General features: G+C 44.6%; 1 protein-coding gene, 1 long non-coding RNA gene and 1 pseudogene across 3 annotated transcripts; 1 reads left to right on the forward strand and 2 right to left on the reverse strand.

Annotated features, from left to right (window-relative positions):
* Window positions 1–2,269: 2,269 nt before the first annotated feature.
* On the forward strand, window positions 2,270–9,174 carry LOC309363760. The gene is made up of 3 exons (XR_014165580.1): window positions 2,270–3,594; window positions 7,850–7,969; window positions 8,807–9,174. It is a non-coding gene; the product is annotated as an uncharacterized lncRNA (long non-coding RNA).
* LOC309363758 (olfactory receptor 10K2-like) lies at window positions 4,066–9,224 on the reverse strand. The gene is made up of 2 exons (XM_081900158.1): window positions 9,173–9,224; window positions 4,066–6,304 (listed from the first exon to the last, which is right to left on the reverse strand). Exon 2 carries the CDS (start codon window positions 6,263–6,265, stop codon window positions 5,315–5,317), a length of 951 nt encoding a protein of 316 aa, XP_081756284.1. The 5' UTR covers window positions 6,266–6,304; window positions 9,173–9,224; the 3' UTR covers window positions 4,066–5,314.
* Window positions 9,225–11,589: 2,365 nt separating this feature from the next.
* On the reverse strand, window positions 11,590–12,898 carry LOC309363759 (1-phosphatidylinositol phosphodiesterase-like; annotated as a pseudogene). The gene is made up of 2 exons: window positions 12,794–12,898; window positions 11,590–12,616 (listed from the first exon to the last, which is right to left on the reverse strand). The product of its transcript is annotated as a 1-phosphatidylinositol phosphodiesterase-like (transcript).
* Between the last annotated feature and the right edge of the window lie 8,345 nt (window positions 12,899–21,243).

The raw sequence follows: 21,243 nt of genomic DNA on the forward strand, positions 1-21,243 counted from the left end.
TGGGGTGAGCTCCCGTTGCTCGGTCCCTGCTCCTGCCAACATAGCAGTTCAAAAGCACATCAAAGTGCAAGGAGATAAATAGGTACCGCTCCGGCGGGAAGGTAAATGGCATTTCCATGCGCTGCTCTGGCATGTATGCTGTACGCCGGCTCCCTCGGCCAATAAAGCAAGATGAGCACCGCAACCCCAGAGTTGGCCACAACTGGACCTAATGGTCAGGAGTCCCTTTACCTTTACTAGAATGGGAAACATAAGATGAAGAGGTGTCGCTACATGCCAGGAACAACACAGGTGGCCTATCACAGAAGAAGTGGTTGTTCTCATGTGAGCCACAGAAGAGCCATCTAAAAATCAGTGCAGTGAGTCCCAGTGAGAGGATGAAACCAGTGGAGCGGACCACCACCAGTAATTGGAGACATAGCACCTGGCTCATGATTAGGGTATAGCACAATGGGTTGCAGATGACCACATTTAGGCCATCACAGCCAGCAAGAAGCACTCAGAGGTGCCCAAGGCAATGAAAAAATACATCTGCACTGCACATTCAAGCCGAGAAATATTGTGGCTCTTGATCAAGAAGTTTGCCAACATTTTGGGCACAATGACCAGTGTGTAGCAAATCTCAATGGAGGAGAGGTTGCACATGAAGCCAGAGGTTCCTAGGCTTCAGCAACTTCTACAGGAAGTTCATAAAGTCTTACTTTGAGATCCGATACGTGCCGGGAGAGGAAAACGTAAGGGCAGATGCTTAATAGCATGTTTAGATTCAAAACACATTCTGGATGCTTTAGAAGACCCTCAGCCTACTGGTTCATCTGAGGAAGATTTAGCCAAGATAACTGCTTGGAAACACAAGAATAAGGAAGCCAGACACATAATTTTGAGTGGACTTCGTGATGAGCATCTATCATTAATAAATAGTAGAGATGATGCATCTCAAATCTTAAAAGATATTGAGCGCATGTATGGAGAATCTACTATGAACTCCTACAGAACCTTGATGTATAAATTAACCAGACTGAGGATGAATTCAAAAGAGGAATTCACAGAGCACATCAACAAGATAACTGAGATTATTCAAAGGATTAATCTTACTCCTAAAGCTTTTGATGAAATTACAAAGACATCATTCTTGCACATACGTGTGTTTGGAAGTCCGTGTTACTACCACGTCCCCAAAGAACACAGACACAAGCTTAACTCCAGGGCAAAAGCAGGTATCCTTGTTGGGTGCGCTTCTGGAGGCAAAGGGTACAGAATCTTGGACTTACAAATTGGTAAGACAAATGCGCACCATGCAGTTTATTTTGATGAATATGGCAAAGCTGACACTAAGAACAGTGTTGTGGACTCTTCCAATGAGTCAGAAAGGTCTCAAGAATTTGTATACTTCCGTTCTGAAACCCCACAAAGTACTAATCTGCCTTCCAGTGTTATAGCCCCCCCTACAGGCGACACACCAGAAGACGACCAGACCAGACCCCTGGCGGCACCAGAGATGAAGAGGAGGACTCAGATGGGGACATGCCAGCATTGGAGGAGGAGGAGGAAGCTGATGCGGTCGCAAAACCAGAGGTCAGACGCTCATCCAGAACCAACAAAGGTGTCCCACCATTACGGCTGTCCTACTTTGCAGGGTTGGCGTTTCCACAGGAACCTTCCACTTGGGAGATGCCAGGAGATGCCAGCTGCTGAAGCCAGTCTCTGGAGGAAGGCCGTGCAGGAGCAGATGGATGCACTGCATCAAAACAAGACCTGGACACTCACTGAGCTGCCTCCTGGTAAGAAGGCCATTGGCAGTAAATGGGTTTTCAAGGTTAAGAAGGGGTCAGAAGGAGAAGTGCAGTGCTACAAAACTAGACTTGTATCACAGTGATTTTCACAACGTTTTGGTGAAGACTATGATGAAGTTTTTGCACCAAACGTGAGGTACAGCAGCGTAAGAATGCTTTTGAGCATTGCAGCCTCCAAGCAAATGAGGGTGAAACACATTGACATTGCTACTGCTTTTCTTCACGGGCAGATTTCTGAGGAAATTTATATGAAACAGCCCAAAGGTTTTGTAAAACCACATGAGGCACATTTAGTATGCAAACTGCAGAAAGGACTTTATGGACTTAAGCAGGCTGCTAGAGCCTGGAACTAGAAGTTGCATAAAATGCTGACACAACTTGGGTACAAGCAAGGCAACGCTGACAAGTGCTTGTACAGTAGGTCAAATAATGGACAATTCTCATATATCCTAGCATTTGTTGATGACCTGATTATTGCCACAGCAATTGAAAGAGATTATGCACAGAAAGTAAAACACCTTAGCAAAGAGGTAGAGGTCAAGGAGCTAGGAGATGTCCAGTACTACCTCGGGATCCAAGTGGAAAGAGAAGAGGATGGCTCATTTCTTCTCAGCCAGAGACAAAAGATCCACGAGCTGATTGAATGCATGCAGATGCAAGACGCACACCCAGTTGCTACACCAATGGCTACTGACTTCTTGAAGAATCAGCAGGATTTGAAGCGGTTGCCAGACAACAGTGAATACAGGTTGGCGATTGGTAAACTTTTGTATTTAGTTACCACATGTAGACCTGACTTAGCTAATGCTGTGGAGATTCTTAGCAGAAAAGTGAATTCTCCCACTGAGCATGATTGGGCAGGTGTAAAGAGGGTGGTGCGATATTTGAAGGGTACCATGAATTGTAAATTAAGGTTACCAGCCGTCAGAGACCCTAAGTTGGTTGGGTATACTGATGCGGATTGGGCTGGGGATAATGCTGATTATAAATCAACAAGTGGTCATGTTTTTATGTTTGGGGATGGACCTGTTGTGTGGGGCAGTCATAAACAGAGCTGTGTAGCATTATCTTCCACAGAATCAGAATACATTGCAGCAACAGAAGCGTGCAGAGAGATTGCCTGGCTCGATCAACTCATCAAGGACTTTGGGTTGTGAGAAAGGAACCTGTCAGCTTACTAGAGGACAATCAGAGTTGCCTGAAGCTGACACAGAGTGAGAAGTTCCTGGCCAGAACAAAACACATTGGGGTGAAATACCATTATATACGCCAGATGATCCAGGATGGACTTGTGGAACTGTCTTACTGAAGCACCAAAGAGATGACTGCTGACATCCTGACAAAGCCCCTACCAAGAGAGAGTTTCCAGAACCTACATGTCACGCTGGGACTCCGGGTGGTTGAATAAAGTTATTTACGTTTTGTACATGTTGTATTGCCTGAGAAGGGGTATGTGGGATGTAAAACACAAGAGCAGTCAATTACAACATTCCTAGAGTGTACATGTTTAGACATGGGGAGGGATGTTTGTCCAGCCAGCAGGTAAACTTCCTGGGACAGACTTCCTCCACATGTGACTAGAGGTGGGTGTGGCCTCACCTGTGCAGGTAATGACAAAAGCACAGGGCAGGGGCAGCCATCTCTCTCTCTCTTCTCTTCCTTCGAAGAAGCAACATCTAAAGATGCCCTCTTGGCTCCCAGCCAAGAGAGGACAAAGGGACTATCTTCTTATAAGATAGAATCCAAATGTATATTACTTTATTAAGCTGTCTGCCTTTCTGGGATCTGATGTGAACAGAATGTGAGTAAACTCTTTTTATACTTTTGTAAAAGACTGTGTCGTGTCTTGTATTTTAAGAGGGAATAAAGGGGAAATTACCAGATGATTATTATGGAGGTTCTAGCAAACCTGAGCAAACGCTACTGTTGCAAACTTAAGATAAAGGGGAATGTTTTACTCTGCTGATATTAGGAACTTTTTAACACAAGTTGGATAAGGATATAATCACACAATATATCCTCTCCTGCATCCCTGAACATTCCCACAAAAACTTTAAAGCCTGTGAACTGGTGAAGTGCTTTCGCCTGTTAGCAGAGCTTAGCAGAGTATTGCAGCTTTTCTTAGACAACTCTTGAGATTGCTCAGTCAGGAACGATGATCAGGAACAAAGACTGATGACTAGTAACTTGATTCTTGTAGTTTATTTACATAGCAGTAACCACAAGCTATATACAATTTACTAGATACAAACACGACTTCTTAACTCTCAGAATACTACTAACACACCAGCACACACCACTCACAACTAGTGTCATAGGTCATGCTGCCTATATGAGAGACCTCAGCCGATCACAGAGCTATTACTGGGTCCTCTTATCTTTAGGCAGATTTCTTCTGTGCTCCGTCTCCCTAGCCTGCTGTTGAGACACTAATTGCTCACTTGCCAAGCTGCACATAGACTATGAATTTCAACAATACTCTCCAGCGACAATGTGTCAGCTGGCTGCTCTGTCTCTATCTCCCCTGGCTCTGCCCCCCTCCCCTTCTCCTAACACTTTCCAACTCTTTTTTTTTTTTGACGAACTCTGAGGTGTGACCCTCTTCAAACCCCTGCTGCATTCCTCTTCTTCCGCAGTGTCAGGAGAACGGGTGGTGGTGGTGGTCACCATTCCTCCTCCATTTTGTTCCCTGGAGTCCAATCCCTGACAGAGGGTAGGACTCAAACCAATGGTTCCAAGTTGCAAGAAAGGAGATTCCAACTAAACATTCAGAAAAACCTTCTGACAGTAAGAGTTGTTCAGCAGTGGAATAGACTCCCATGAGAGGTCGTGGACTCTCCCTTCTTGGATGTTATTAAACTGAAGTTGGATGGCCATCTGACATGAATGCTTAAGATCAGATTCCTGTATTACAGGGGGTTGGGCTAGATTACACTTGGGGTGCCTTCCATGATTCTATTATTCTATCTCATAAGTCTCAAAGGGAAGGAAATGTGAAAAGGTTAAAATTTCCTAATCCTAAATGGCAGGTTTGGCATGTAAAGATCAGCTACCTAGATCCATGTACTGATAGTGGCCGCCTCCCAATTGGGAGTATTTGGGGGGAGGGATTCAAATGCATAACAGAAATTTAGGTTTACATAATGAAAGTGGACTAAAGCACTCTTTTGCTCTGGCACAACAAATCCAGGGTTTTATTTTACTCATCTCCTTAACATCTGGTGGAAGGACATTCCACAGGGAGGGTGTCACTACCAAGAAGGCCTTCTGCCTGGTTCCCTGTAATTTCACTTCTTGCCATGAGGGAATTACCAGAGGCCCTCAGAGCTGGACCTCAGTGTCTGGGCTGAAAGATGGGGATGAAGACATGCAACAGCACACATCGTCAGATATGAGTTAGACATGTGGGAACTGGCTGAGAACATGGCTGTGGGTCACAGCAATAGTACTGGATGGACCTATCCCATACAGTTCCCTAACCCTTCCATGCAATCTTTCAAAGTGAAGATGCATATGCCCCTTTAATTTTTAGTGGAAAGGAATTTCCTTTCCCATATTCTCCAGAATGCTCCCCTGACCTCCTTGTTTCTGAGGCTGTAAATCATGGGGTACAGCATGGGTGTGACATTGGTGTAGATCAAAGACACCACCTTGTCCTGCTCTAGGGAGTAGCTAGCTTTAGGGCGGATGTAAATGAAGATGGCACAGCCATAGTGGAGCACGGCCACAATCAGGTGAGCAAAACAGGTGGAGAAGGCCTTCTTCCGGCCTTCAGAACATTTGATCCTGAAGATGGAATTGGCTATGAATGCATAGGAAATGAGAATAAGCAGGAATGGAATGAGCAAGATCATCATGCAGACAATGAACACAGCCACTTCATTGAAATGTGTGTCACTACATGCCAGGTACAGCACAGGTGGGATATCACAGAAGAAGTGGTTGATATCATGTGAGCCACAGAAGGGTAGGCTGAAAATCAGCATGGTAAGTCCCAGTGAGATTGTGAATCCACTGGCGCAGGCTACCACCAAGAGTCGCATGCAGAGATTCCTGCTCATGATGAGAGTGTAGCGCAATGGGTTGCATATGGCCACATATCTGTCATAGGACATCACGGCCAACAGAAAACACTCAGCGCCCCCCAGGGCAATGAAGAAATACATCTGAGCAGCACACGCAGTCAATGGGACTCTTCTGCTCTTGGCCAAGAGGTTGGCCAACATTTTGGGTACAATGACCAGAGTGTAACAGACCTCAATGAAAGACAGGTTGCGCAGAAAAAAATACATGGGGGTGTAGAGGGCAGGGTCAACTAAGGTTATGACCACAATGGCCAAGTGTCCCGACAGAGTGATAAGATGCATGGCAAGAAACAAGGCAAAAAACAGAGACTGCAAAGTTGCATTGGTGCTGAATCCCAGCATGAAAAAATCAGCACCCAGGCTTTTGTTCTGCCCATGTTGCTCCATCCTAGGTTACATACTTGTCAGGCAGTGCTTGCTGTCAGTCTGTACAAGAGTGAAACAAAGATAAAATAAAGACAGGATAATATTAGCAAGAGGCAACAGGCAAAGATGAAAAGATTGCCTTTGAAACTACTCTTTTAGTCAAAAGTAAATGTATGCAGTTTTAATTGATCAGTTAATCAGTTAAGACAAATTTGATGAGTCAGGTAAGATTTCATTATCATTGGGTGACATCCCTAGCAGAGACATCCAGATCATCAGTTGCTACAATGTTAACATGCGCTTTCCCCTTTTTGCAATTTGGAAGCCAGTTTGGGTTTTTTGGTGGTGGTAGTGGTTTTTGGAGGGCGGAGAGGAAAACCATGTACCAAATGGTATGTGATATTATTCAAACCTAAAGCGGGGTGGTGGTGGGAGCTTAAACTGGCCACTTATTTTGAAGGGAAATCAGCCAGCTGGAACCCTGACCTAGTACCATGCTCACAACCCAGATTGGTACTCACAACTGTTTCCTGCCAAAAATCACTTCCCTTCCCCAGATCCTTCGATCCTTCCTTCCTTCCTTCCTTCCTTCCTTCCTTCCTTCCTTCCTTCCTTCCTTCCTTAGAATATTCACTTTTATATAAGATATTGCACTATACAGACTAAAAACACAGTGTTGCAAAAACCCACTAAAATAACAAACAACAGTATGAGTTGGTTGGCAGTATTTCTTTACTGCAAACAGCATCCTAGAGGCCAAATAAAAGCTGGGATGGGGGTGGTTTTGGAGCAGGACGCTAGCATGGCACCCTGACCTGGACTGGGAGCTTAGCACCAGATCATGTGACTCTTTGCTGAGTGGTAGAGCATCTGCTCTGCAAGCAGAAGGTTCAATGTTCATTCTCCAGATGGGGCTAAGAATGTCTGCTCTCTGAAACCCTCGAGAGCTGCTGCCAGCCAGAGTGGGTGATGCCGAGCTAGATGGACCAATGGTGTGACTCAGTACAAGGCAGCTTCTTATGTACAAGGCAGCTTCCTATGTACTGCCTCAGTACAAGGCAGCTTCATGGCCTCAATGCAAAGGGAATCCCCCTGCACACAGAGTCTGGAAGTGGTTCTTCTGAAACAAAAACACTAGTTGGTAGAGCATCTGCTTTGAATGCAGAAGATCCCAGTTGAAATCCCTGGCATCTGCAGTTAAGGCTAGGCAAGACACCTACCTGAAACTTTGGAGAGCCACACCAACCAAAGTTGTACACATTTATCTCCATAGAGCCTTAATTATTTTTCTGCCCATTATGGCAATTGTAATGTATTCTACTAGATGTGGTATAGTTTTTTAATTGTATCTTTACAGATATGTCACAGAATATCTGAATAAAGCTCATAGATGGCTGGTGGTCAACAGACCTCAGTTTGGGAAGCCCTGCTGTAAACAGTACTTGTCTGACTCAGTAGAAGACAACTTCCTATATTCCTGTCCTATAAAAATAACTCACCTAGACATTTGGACGTTTGTTTAAGTAGGATGTATGAGATCCCCACAACAACAGAGTAAGGGCTGCGTGTTTTTGGATTTTTTAAAGAAGTGGTTGATTATTGCAGGTTGTAGCAATCTTACTGCTCCCACTATCTCTCAGCATAACCTGCTTCAATGAGTGGCTGTGATGTGAGAATGGAGAGAGGGAGAAGCCTGTTCCCCACCTTGAGCTCCTTGGAAGAAAGGTGAGATATAAATGTAAATACATGTAAATAAATAACCAGTGTGGAGAGGTATGACAGGTGTTATAGATCTATGCAGTGGTCAGTTTTGAAGTGTGTCACAGAGACGTGCCTGCAAAAGAAGTTCCCTAGCCATGTCTCCAAGGAAAGTCCAAAAACGCAGGCAGCTTTGTTTATTTTTTGCATTTATTACATACACACACAAGTGTGTGCATGTACATCTGCATGTGTGTAACCCACCCAGAGGGTTTTTTTTAGTTAAGTGTTCTATATATTTCATTATAGAACATGCAGCTTCCTCAAAGAGCATCAGGACACCATAGCATAATATCCAGTTCATTAGGATGACTGTCACAAAACTGCTACAGAGGTCCAGCTAACTCTTCATCCAGATAAAGAGCAGCCTTCAGCTTTTAATTAGAAATGGAAGCAATCCTGCAAATAAGTTTTGACATTTAAAGCGTAGATGTAGGAACCCCCCCATCCAGCTTCGGTTTATTGTCCTCATTCTTCAGCTTCCTCTATGCAAATCTGTCACAACTTGAAAACTTTATTTGCACCACATTCACTTGCCAGACTAAGGAGAGTCCATCAGTTACACTGGCTCTGAAAAGAAATTCTTGGAACTGTATGCTCCTGCATTCCCTCTCCATTCCCACCATTGTTGCTTGGCTATGCAAATCCTTAGCCCCAGCTCCCTCAACCTGGTGTCCAAAACATTTGGTTGGCTTCAAGCTGGGAAAGGCTGCCTTGAATATCTTTCAGGCATTCTCACAAAGTGGATCTTGCTTCAACCCAGTTTGCAATACAAACACATTTTTTCTCTGCTTTCCCTTCCAGGCAACTATCAGAAGAGTTTAACATAGTAAAGTAAGAGAGGCTCAAAAAAGGACCATTCTGAAAAATGGTCTCTGCAAAGTCTATCTGTAGCTTATAATTCTCAACTCCTGCAGCTGAAAAGAGGAAGGATTGTAGCTCATTAGTAGAGCATCTGCTTTGAATCTGAAATGTCCCAGAATAGTCCCCAACACATCCAGGAAGGACTGGGAGAGAACCCTGCCTGAAATGGTAGAGAACTGCTGTCAGTCAATGGCTACAGTACTGAAGTAGATTGGCTAATGGTCTGGCTCTGTGTGCTCTGGCCTTTCCTATGTTCCTGTGAAACATTGTCCTGCTTTAGAACTTTAAAACCCTGCAATTCCTTACCTGTCAGAAGTCTGATTTGTTTCGTTATTCTTTTCCTGAGAAATTTGGACATTTTTTCGATCAAGAATCAGCAACTGCAAACTTCTCTTCTCATGCTGAATATGTTTATTCATAAGTCTAGGTGGTCAGATAGGAAGGTTTGCTGTAATCTGAACATGCATCACTAGCAGGAGGTGCTGGCTGCTGGCAGAGATGGAATAGCTATCTGAGCCATTTATAGGTTTGTTTGGTCCTCAGGGAGATCTTGCCAGCCTTTTGCATCAGAAGTCCAGAAGGAAAATAGGAACAGGATGCATGCTGCTGAAGGTGAATAACTTAGGCTGAGATAAAATGTCTCTCTCGCCAAAAGAATTATTTTATTCTATTTCAACAATTCATTTACTGCTTAACACCACAGCCACTCTCTGATGTTAAAAAGAAACAAAGAAAAATAAAACTAACTATAAAATCATAAAATTTGCTTTAAATGCCTGCTGAGATAAAAAAAAGATGTTCATCACATGCCAGCAGATCAACAGGGGGCGTGTCTGGTCTCGGGTGGGAGAGAATTCCACAGAATTGGGTCCACAGTACCAAACACAGCTCCTTGTGGAGGCAAGCTGTGTGACCAAGCCTTGTGGGCCCTCTAAAAGTGACTTCTGTCATGATTAGTTTGGGATATGAGAAGTCAAGTGGTCTTCAAGGTCTCCTGGACCCAAGTTGTTAAGGGCCTTGTAAATTAATACGAGAACCTTGAGCATGACTCAGTATTATATGGCAGTAAGAATGTAGCATAGCAGGTTCAAGTCCTGCTTTCTTTTCTCTTATGGGATGCTGTAAAACTAGTTGTTTTATATAATTTACTCAAAAACTGCTTAACTTGTTGCATTATGAAAATCTTAAGTAAAAACAAATCTTGTTTCAAGGTCAGGGTGGGAGAGTGGGGGGATAAACTGATCCATCCCTAGCCTCAGCTAATATCTTAAACCTGGACTACAAGTACATATGCAGCAAAATAAATTGGGAGTAAATGGGAAACTAACTGCACAACCCTATACATGTCCCATTGAGTTTCTTACAATGTGGACTGTAGCCTGCACTATGAGAGAGGAGGGAAGCAAGCAAACCAAGTAAGCCAATGCCCCCTTCCTTTTAACTTCACCCCTATCACCCCATGAATATCTATCCCCCCACCACTGATTGCCTTCATTAGAAAGCCCTGTAACCTTCTGCACTTTAACTGGCCCAACTGACTCCCTAGATTGGCTAGAGCAGAGTGAATAATAAGATATCAGACCATTTCTGATCCATGCCACTTTTTCATGCATAAATGCATTCTGTCCAGTTTCTTCATTAACTTGTAAAAAAACCAAAAACCCCAAACTTAAAATTCACATGGAAATTCATATGTGCCTTTTTTCAGTGCCTTTTTTCTATAAAACAATGTTTAGCGGTACTCTCATTTTGACTCTAGAAAACCACCATTTTATAGTTCAAATTGGGGAAAATAAATACAGTAAATGCAATGGCAGAGGAAGGGGGTACAGGGGTGCGGTCTGCCCCGGGTGTCATCTCTGAGGGGGGTGACAAAGTGACAAAAATCTGAGTGGTTGTTTTTTTTTTAAAAAAAGGGCCTGCAACGTGGTGTTTGCATCTGCCCATTGCCTCTCCCTCAGCTGCCCTACAGCTGAGGGGGAGGCGGCAGAGAGGCTCCATGCAGTACGCCCCATCCCCGGCTGCAGGACACGCGCACCGCCCCCAGCACTCAAGTGGCTACCTACACCACTGAACAAATGGACAAAAATACAAAGATTCACAAAATGTTTAGGAGTATGCGTACCCCTGCACACCCCCCCAATAAAAAGCACTGCATATAATAAAAAACTAAGAATGTCACCACACTGCACTCCGCTTGACCACAGACAAGTTGGTGCTGCTAACTGCAGCAGAAAGGCAGCTCAGAAGTGATGGGGTGGTGAATGTGAGGAAAGACTTTCTGTCCCTCATTCCCCACCCCCGCCATAGGCCACAATGGCATAAGATGGAAAGGGACATGGAAAGCACCCAGAAGTGGCAGCCAACCACTGGCTCTGGAGTGACAGTGGCAGCAGCATGCGGTGGAAAGGGGAAGGTCTCGTCCACCTTGGAGTCAACATTTTAATTTCTGATGTCTAAGATTGAAAGGATCAGCATGTCATCAGTGGGGGAGAGTGAAATGAAGAGGAGAAAGCCCCCCCCCTCCTCTCTGCTGTTACTGCTGAGCTGTTGCGATACTACAGTATGGCAACAGCACCCTCTGTCATTGGCCAAGTGAACTGCAGTGTGACAACATTCTTAGATTGTTATTATATGTATAGAAATATGACTTTTCATGTGCATTTCTTTTTAACAGACAGGGCTCTTTCTGGACTCTACCTAGAAATGCCAGAGATTGAACCTGATAACATCTGCATGCAAAGCATGGACTATCACTGAGCTCTGGTCTCACTCCTCTTGAAACACTTCACTGAACTTCATGCTGGCAAACAGAACAAAGTCAAATGGTCTAGTCAGTAGTAAAGGAATAATGGACAAAACAAAGTGATTCTGGACACCACTAGGTGATAACAACCTGCCTACAAATATCTGTGATTATAGATTAGGCTCTCCTTAACTTGGCTTCCTTAGTACATCTCTTAACAAAAACTAACCTCTACCAAGCTAAGTGGTTGTGTGGCCACTCCCCATCTCCAAATTACTCTCCACAATGGTGCGAATCAGTCCTGTACCAGAAAAATCCATTATCACCACACCCCAGCACACAACTTCCACAGCCTGAGCCCTCAGGTGTTCATAGCAGAGTGGATTGATTTATTTGGCTAGTTCCTCAGGGTTGGTGAAAAGCCCATTACCAGAGCAATAGGTAAGGTGTATGACAGCTTGGTCACCATTGGCTGCTGCATTAAGGTGCTCCTTAACCCGGTCCCATTTGCGCTCTGCAGAGAAAACGTCCCAGGCATCGCCAACACTTAGTTCCTCATACAGCACTCCCAACACCTCTTTCTCCAGTTCCTCCAAGAGGACCACCTTGCCTCATGCCTGGCCTAAGGTGGGAATGGCCTCCTTTGTCCAAACACAGCCCTGGCCTTCTTCATCCAAATACTGCTGCAAACAGGGGGCAAAGTCTTCTTTGGGAATAATTGGGAGTTCCTCTTTGACCCTCATAAGTACAGTCTCCTGTGGGTGGTCCCTGAGGAAGCTCAATGTCTTGTTCAGAACTTCAGAAAAATCAGCCTCCTGGAAAGTGTTGACATGGTAGATAAGAAAATGGCCACCTTCTAGTTTGCAGCGGATGTCCAGAAAGCGCATGCCAGCAGCCAGCTGAGCTTCGAGAGGCCAGCTCTGACAGTGGATCTTCAAGTCACCAAGGAGACTCATGGAATCAAGGGGACCAGGGACTGAGACTCTGGAAAGGAGAAGATTATTTATTTATTTATACCCCACCCTCCCCAGCCAAGTCAGGGCGCCTAACAACCAATAATAAAAACAAGTTGATTAAAATACAATTTAAAAGATTAAGATACAACATTAAAACATTAGGATGCAGCCTCTTCACAGGAGGGGAAAGGAAAAAGAAAAAGAAAGAGGGGGAGGGAATCAAACTGTCATATCTGACATCCAGTCAGGGAGGGTAACAGTGGGCCATGGAGTGTTGTCAAATGCCTCCGTCTGCTCCTGATTTTCAGTCTCCATGGTGAAAATGAACTTTCCTGCAAGGGATAGAAAACATCGTAGCTTTACCACTTCCTGTAGTAATATAAGGCAGCTGAGAACTTGAGAAACGAATGTCTCTGTCTGTCTCTGTGTGTCTACATAAAAACAACATACACACAGAGAGAATATACGCGTACATACCAAATTCAAGTTATTCAGTGTGTTGTATTATGGTATAAACAGTACAAATACAATTTTTAAAATATACAGTCACAATCAAGTCCCAACAAGCTCTCATTAACAATTCTACAGCAGCTAGCATCAACAGCTAGCAAAGACCAAGATGAACAAGGAAGTTTTCAGCATACACTGATATTGTATAAAAGTTGGTGCACCCCTTATTTCCAGTGGGTAGGCCATTGCAGAGCACGTCCACCACCACATAAATGCCCTCTTCCTCATTTATATCTGGGAGGTTGATGGGTAGGTGCGTGGGTGAATAACCCCATGAACAGGAGGGCTTTAAACTGACTAATGTGGGGGAGGGAGACAGTGCTCCTGAAGGTAGGAGTCTATCAATTGATGAAGATGATCATCTAAATGTCATAGACCGAATGGAGCAAACAGCATGCAGACCTAGTGGTGGGAGGAAAAAATCCTTAAATAAGAGACACGGGGGAATGATTAATGGACTTCAATGTCTGTACACTAATGCGCAAAGCATGGGAAATAAACAAGATGAGCTTGAGCTCTTGGTACAGCGAACTAAATATGACATAATAGGCATCACAGAAACCTGGTGGGATAAGTCCCACAATTGGAATGTAAAAATGGAGGGATACAATCTATTTCAGAGAAACAGACCAGACAAGAGAGGAGGAGGTGTGGTGTTATATGTCAGGGATATGTATACCTGTGAAGAGATCCAAGATTTAGAACCTCAAAGCCAAAGTGAGAGCATTTCGGTCAAAATTAAGGGAGAGAAGAATAACAGGGATCTCATTGTGGGAGTTTACTATAGATCCCCAAGCCAAACGGAGGACATAGATGATGCCTTCCTGGAACAGATGGCCAAGCATGCAAAAGGAAGGAAGATAGTAGTAGTAATGGGGGACTTCAATTACCCGGATATTTGTTGGATGTCAAACTCAGCCAAGAGCATAAGGTCAAACAGATTCCTCACTGGCCTTGCAGACAACTTCATTGTCCAGAAAGTGGGAGAAGCAACAAGAGGAACAGCCATTTTAGATCTGGTCCTAACCAATGTTGATGACCTGGTTAGTGGGGTAGAAGTGGAAGGATCATTAGGCGCGAGTGATCATGCTCTTCTGAAGTTTACTATACAGCGGAAAGGAGCAGCCAAGCATACTAGGACTCAATTTCTTGACTTTAAGAAAGCCGACTTCATAAAACTTAGGGAAGTGCTGGGTGAGATCCCATGGACAGTAATACTAAAAGGAAAGGGAGTTCACGATGGCTGGGAGTTTGTTAAGAGGGAGATAGTAAAAGCACAACTTCAGGCAATACCAATGAGACGGAAACATGGAAGGTGCCTAAAGAAACCAGGGTGTCTATCTAAAGAACTTTTAACTGAGTTAAGATTAAAAAAGGATGTGTACCAAAAATGGAAAAGGGGGGAAACCACCAAAGAGGAATTCAAACAAATAGCCAGCACGTGTAGACACAAAGTCAGAAAAGCTAAAGCACAGAATGAACTCAGGCTTGCTAGAGAGGTTAAAAGCAACAAAAAAGGCTTTTATGGGTATGTTCGTAGCAGAAGGAAGAACAAAGAAACAGTGGGGTCACTCAGAGGAGAAGATGGTGAAATGCAAACAGGGGACACAGAAAGGGCTGAACTCCTCAATGCCTTCTTTGCCTCAGTCTTCTCCCAGAATAACTAAGGAGTTAGTACAAGAATACTTGGCTAGTCTAGATGTATTCAAGTCTCCAGGGCCAGATGAACTGCATCCAAGAGTATTAAAAGAACTGGCAGATGTGATCTCAGAACCACTGGCAGTCATCTTTGAGAATTCCTGGAGAACAGGCGAAGTCCCGGCAGACTGGAGGAGGGCAAATGTTGTCCCTATTTTCAAAAGGGGGGAAAGAGAGGACCCAAATAATTACCGCCCAGTCAGTCTGACATCAATACCAGGGAAGATTCTGGAGCAGATCATTAAGCAAACAGTCTGTGAGCACCTAGAAAGGAATGCTGTGATCACCAATAGTCAGCATGGATTTCTGAAAAATAAGTCATGTCAGACCAACCTGATCTCGTTTTTTGACAGAATTACAAGCCTGATAGATGAAGGGAACGCAGTGGATGTAGTGCCCCATGATATTCTTGTAAAGAAGCTGGTAAAATGCAGTCTTGACTATGCTACCACTCAGTGGATTTGTAACTGGCTGACTGACCGAACGCAAAGGGTGCTCATCAATGGTTCCTCTTCATCCTGGAGAAGAGTGACTAGTGGGGTGCCACAGGGTTCTGTCTTGGGCCCGGTCTTATTCAACATCTTTATCAACGACTTGGATGATGGACTCAAGGGCATCCTGATCAAATTTGTAGATGACACCAAACTGGGAGGGGTGGCTAACACCCCAGAGGACAGGATCACACTTCAAAATGACCTTGACAGATTAGAGAACTGGGCCAAAACAAACACGATGAATTTTAACAGGGAGAAATGTAAAGTATTGCACTTGGGCAAAAAAAATGAGAGGCACAAATACAAGATGGGTGACACCTGGCTTGAGAGCAGTACATGTGAAAAGGATCTAGGAGTCTTGGTTGACCACAAACTTGACATGAGCCAACAGTGTGACGCGGCAGCTAAAAAAGCCAATGCAATTCTGGGCTGCATCAATAGGAGTATAGCATCTAGATCAAGGGAAGTAATAGTGCCACTGTCTTCTGCTCTGGTCAGACCTCACCTGGAGTACTGTGTCCAGTTCTGGGCACCACAGTTCAAGAAGGACACGGACAAAGGCAACCAAAGGCAACCAAAGGGGGGCAACCAAAATGGTCAAAGCCCTGGAAACGATGCCTTATGAGGAACGGCTAAGGGAGCTGGGCATGTTTAGCCTGGAGAAGAGGAGGTTAAGGGGTGATATGATAGCCATGTTCAAATATATAAAAGGATGTCACATAGAGGAGGGAGAAAGGTTGTTTTCTGCTGCTCCAGAGAAGCGGACACGGAGCAATGGATCCAAACTACAAGAAAGAAGATTCCCCCTAAACATTAGGAAGAACTTCCTGACAGTAAGAGCTGTTTGACAGTGGAATTTGCTGCCAAGGAGTGTGGTGGAGTCTCCTTCTTTGGAGGTCTTTAAGCAGAGGCTTGACAACCATATGTCAGGAGTGCTGTGATGGTGTTTCCTGCTTGGCAGGGGGTTGGACCCGATGGCCCTTGTGGTCTCTTCCAACTCTATGATTCTATGATTCTAACACTTATGCACATTTAAATCTCTCAAGGTAGCAGAGGAAGAGGCATCCAGAGTTCCACCCACCCATTCCCTTCTGGATTTGAATGTCCTCCTCCTCTCTGCCCAGCAGCAGTGGGTGAGGGAAGGGGGTGGATGGAAGGATCAGCAAGGGATGGGGCAAGAGGAGCTGTGGCTGCCTCATCTGTCACAGCATTGGTGGATTTAAAGGCATATGGAAGGACTTTTGCTACAGAAGCACCACAACTGAATCCCAGTTCTTCAGAAGAGCAGCCCACTTTCAACACACAGGTGCACTTATCTTCTGTTTGGGGAAGTTAGTGCTCATATTTTTAATGTGAAAAACCCCTACCTTTCAAAACCCAACCCCTTGATTTTCAGAACACCTCCTTTAGGAGGATTTGCTGGAGTTTGAATTGCGTAAAAATGGTCAGTATGGCTGATCCATCTTCATGTTTGGAGGCACTAATGCATCTGAGTATCAGGCTGGGCATGAATTGCCTCTTCACAGCTCTGGAAGGCAGTAGGAGCTTGGCAGGGAGCCTGTAGCGGGGGGGGGCTGGTTGTGCCCCCCAATACACCACTGACTCAAGATACCCTAAGTTTTGCAGGAGTACAACTAATCTTTAGGGGGGGAAACACTCATGGGAAGGGACCCCCCACTGGCAGAGGAAGGGGTGTGCAGGGTGTGTGGCCAACCCCGGGTGTCATCCCTGAGGGGGGTGACATCACTGCGGTGTCCCCCTGGGATTCTCGCCCCGCCCCTGGGTGCACAGCATGTGTGCCGTTCCAGGTTCCAGAGCCGCTAGCTCCGCCTCTGGACACCCGCCCCCCCAAAAAAACAGCTCTGAGGGAAGTTGGACTGAGCATGCTTAGTGGCATTGAATGCTCATGCACTGCTGGGAAGAGAAACAGGAAACCTACAGGCAATTTGGAAATAATGGAATGCTTGGAATCCTTAACACCCTGCACTACAACATTCTGTTACAGGTCTCAGTTCTCTGACCACTGGTCCTTTCGTAGCCAAAATGGAATCCACAAGAGGGTATTATATCAGCTTAAGAGCACTGGAAGAGTCTGCTGGATCAGGCCAGTGGCCCACCTAGTCCAGTGTCCTGCTCTTACAGTGGCCAACAAGATAGCTGTGGGAAGTACCCAAGCAGCCACTGCGCACAAGAGCAACTGGCATTCAGAGACCTGCTGCCTACAACCATTGTGGCTAGTAGTCACCGAAAGCCTTCTCCTCCATGAATTGGTCTAACCCTCTTCTGAAGCCATTCAGGTTAGTGGCCATCCTTGCCTCCTAAGGGAGAACATTCCACAGTTTAACACTGGGCTGCATGAAGGACTTTCTTTTACCTGCCCTGAATCCCTCAACATTCAGCTTCATTGGATGTTCACAAGTTCACATAGTGCTATGGGGATGGGGAGCTTTTCTCTGCCCAGTTCCTCTAAGCCATGGATAATTTTACACTCTTCTATCATGTTGCCTTGAAGTGCTCCTCCAGACTGCCTTCTGTGCTGCATTTCTAGGCACAGGTCTGGGTTTTACTGTGTCCAAGCATATTTTGTCAGTCAGGTTTTCCACAGATTGCCATTTGCTCCAATTCCACAGTGAAATGTGGGTTTTTCCAGGAAAAGCACCAAGACAAAAAGACCTGCTCAGACACAGAGCTTTGAAGCCCGGACCTGTGCTAGGAAGCAGGTATGAGTCCCTCATCGCCTTTTCCTTAAACTAAAAAGCTCAGAACAGTGAAACTTTTCCCCAATAAGGGAATTGCTCCATTGTGTTCTGGGAAACCCCTTTGTCGAAGAACAAAACGGAAAAGAAGCAAGCTGACGAGGACTGAACATGCTCAGTAGGCAAGGAATGATAACTGAGGAAAATAAAGAAAACAAAGTGCTGGAAAGAATGAAAGGGTGGATAGGGAGCGCTGCATAGTGGAACATTTTGGGTACAGGTCCCCCTTCTTCTATGGTTTAAGCAACTCTTCTGCCCCAGATCCATTTACTTGTTTTGGAAATCATGATCCTCTCCTGCCTCTCTCACTTTAGAGTTCAGATTTAATTGCTAAAATGTTACAAACAGATTAATTAATATTTCATCAGTTTGTGGATGTCACCTTACTCAACAGGCAGGAAAGACAGGTTTGAGTGCCTGCTTAAGCCTCGTTTGCAGATCTGACAGGGCTTTATCAACCAATCTGGAACATCATGCCAAGCACCTCCCTCATTTAGTCAATCTTCACCAGCTTCACCTGGGCTGGGCTGCCAAAGTTACTTGAGCTGGTGCACTGCTCTTGACACATTTCACATGTGCCCTTTGCACTATGGGCTCATCCAGACTTGCACTTGTGCCTAGGAAACATGGGTCCAAGCAGTTTCTCAAATCTTAGAAGGCCCTTCAGAACACGTCAGTATTTTATTGTATTATTTCGTTAAGTGCTGTCCATGGAAGCCCAGGACAATTCTGTGTCCAGGGCAGCTGTTTACAGCTCCACTTGGTACGCAGGCTGAGACCCTACCTGCCAACTGTCTGTCTCGCCAGAGTGGTGCATGCTCTGGTTATCTCCCGCTTGGACTACTGCAATGCACTCTACGTGGGGCTACCTTTGAAGGCGACCCGGAAACTACAATTAATCCAGAATGCGGCAGCTAGACTGGTGACTGGGAGTGGCTGCCGAGACCATATAATACCGGTCCTGAAAGACCTACATTGTCTCCCAGGACATTTCAAAGCACAATGCAAAATGTTGGTGCTGACCTTTAAAGCCCTAAAGTAGGGAAAACCCGAAGATCCAGGACAAAGTGCTGCCTTTCTGAAATTCCCCCAGACATCAATTCAGCCTTTGAAATCCCGGTAAAGTCTGGATGTTTGGCAGCCCTACCTAAACGACCTTGGCCCAGTATACCTGAAGGAGCGTCTCCAACCCCATCATCCAGCCTGGACACTGAGGTTACAGGGAACCACGCAGAGAGCCTTCTCGGTAGTGGTGCCCTCCCTGTGGAATGCCCTCCCTTCAGATGTCAAGGAGATAAAGAATTATACAACTTTTAGAAGATATCTGAAGGCAACCCTGTATTGGGAAGTTTTTAATGTTTGATATTTTACAGTGGTGCCTCGCAAGTTTTTTCATCTTGCGAATTTTTTGTCTTGCGAAGCACGGCAACTGCACCTCTTCAAGCAATGCACCCTGGGTATTAACGGTTTTAAGAAAAAGGAAACAAACTTGCAATATGTTTTCATCTTGCGAATCAAGCCCATAGGGAAATTCGTCTTGCGAAGCAACTCAAAAAACGAAAAACTCTTTCGTCTTGCGAGTTTTTCGTCTTGCGAGGCATTCGTCTTGCGAGGTACCACTGTACTATGTTTTATATATTCTGTAAGCCACCCAGAGTGACTGGGGAAATGCAGCCAGATGGGCAGGGTATAAATAAAATAATAAATGATAATGATAATGATGACAATGATTATTATTAAGTTCAACCAGCACGTGGTCTGGTTAAGGGTGGGTGGCGGATGCTTATCCAATGCCTGATGCCAAAACGGCTTACATCTGAAATCTATAAAGTTGTGGCCTAATCTAACCCACCCCATAGTCTTCTGTGTCTTATTTTCACTATCAAATCCCCATTGGCACACAGTATGCCTTATGTGCTTGGCCCATGCAATAAATGCTAACAGGGAATAGGATGTTTATTAAATAACAGCTGAAGGTTAATAAGCTTGCCAATATTGTTCATGTAGTGCAAGTAGTTATTTGTAGTGCAGTGATTACATGTCAAATTGTTACAGGCCCATCTTAAAACAATTAGGTTTGGTTTAAATAATTTCAGAGTGGTTGTAATCTGTAATCTGTAATCTAAGTAAATGAGGCCACAATCCTATATCCACTAACCTGGGTTCAATGGGTCCTACTTCTGAGCAGATATTTATAACCAAAGGAAATACTTCCAAAGGAACACAATTGCTTCTGAAGTCTCAATGCATGATCTGACTTTCTCAAATACCATAAATTGAACGTGAAAGAAAATAAATCTCCCTTCCACTGTCATGGAAGTATTTTATTTTATAAATATTATGGTCTGATAAGAATTGAAACATTTTAAAAGAGAAGGTTCAATTTAATTTCCCTAGAGTTCCCTTCAATAATTATTAAGTTCTCACTTAAATGTGAATTATTAAAGCCATCCAGTGCTTTTTTCTGGGGGTACTTAAAGGTCATCTTCTTCTTCTCTGGCATTCACTCGTAGCCGAGTAAGATGGTCTTCCATGAACATGGTTTTAACAGTGAGTCCATAAGTGACCGTGGAGGCCAATTCTGGATCTACACGTCCTTCCACAGTGGGGACATAGGTTTCCGGGTGGGAGCTGATCCCGGTAAGGGTTTGCTAAGCGTGCCTTCCTCTTAGCATGTTTCTCCCTTTTGTCCTGAGTTTGAGTGTCTTCAAAGTCCATGACACCTTTGGTAAAGTCTTCAAAGTCCATGACACCTTTGGTAAAGTCCATCACACCTTTGGTAAAGGCTTGCAGGCCAGTGTTTCCCAGTTGTCAGTGTTTATACTATATTTTTAAAGATTTGCCTTGAGACAGCATTACGCTTTCCATTTATAAGCTCTGGAATTAGTTCGCCTGTCTTCCCAAGTGATGTGTCATTTTTATAGACACCGTTGATGGAATCTTTTGAGAAGCTGGAGATAGTGTTTATAAGCGGACCATGTTTCACAAGCATACAGTAAGGTTGGTAGTGTAATAGATTTGTAAACAAGCACTTTGCTTCCCCTGTGAATGTCCTGGTCCTCAACACTCTGCACTTCAATTAGGAGATAGCTGTGCTTGCAGAGCTTAGGCAATGCTGGATTTCAGTATCAATGTCGGCCGTGTGGAAAGAGAAATGGTCGACACTTTCCAACGTTACACCATTGAGTTGGATTTGTAGTGCTGTAGATGGGGTGTT

Source organism: Podarcis melisellensis (genome assembly GCF_964234715.1).
Source record: "Podarcis melisellensis genome assembly, chromosome: 2".
NCBI lineage: Eukaryota > Metazoa > Chordata > Lepidosauria > Squamata > Lacertidae > Podarcis > Podarcis melisellensis.

Coding starts and splice junctions, on each gene's coding strand:
- LOC309363758 (XM_081900158.1), bottom strand. CDS start 6,265: ATGGAGCAACATGGGCAGAACAAAAGCCTGGGTGCTGATTTTTTCATG.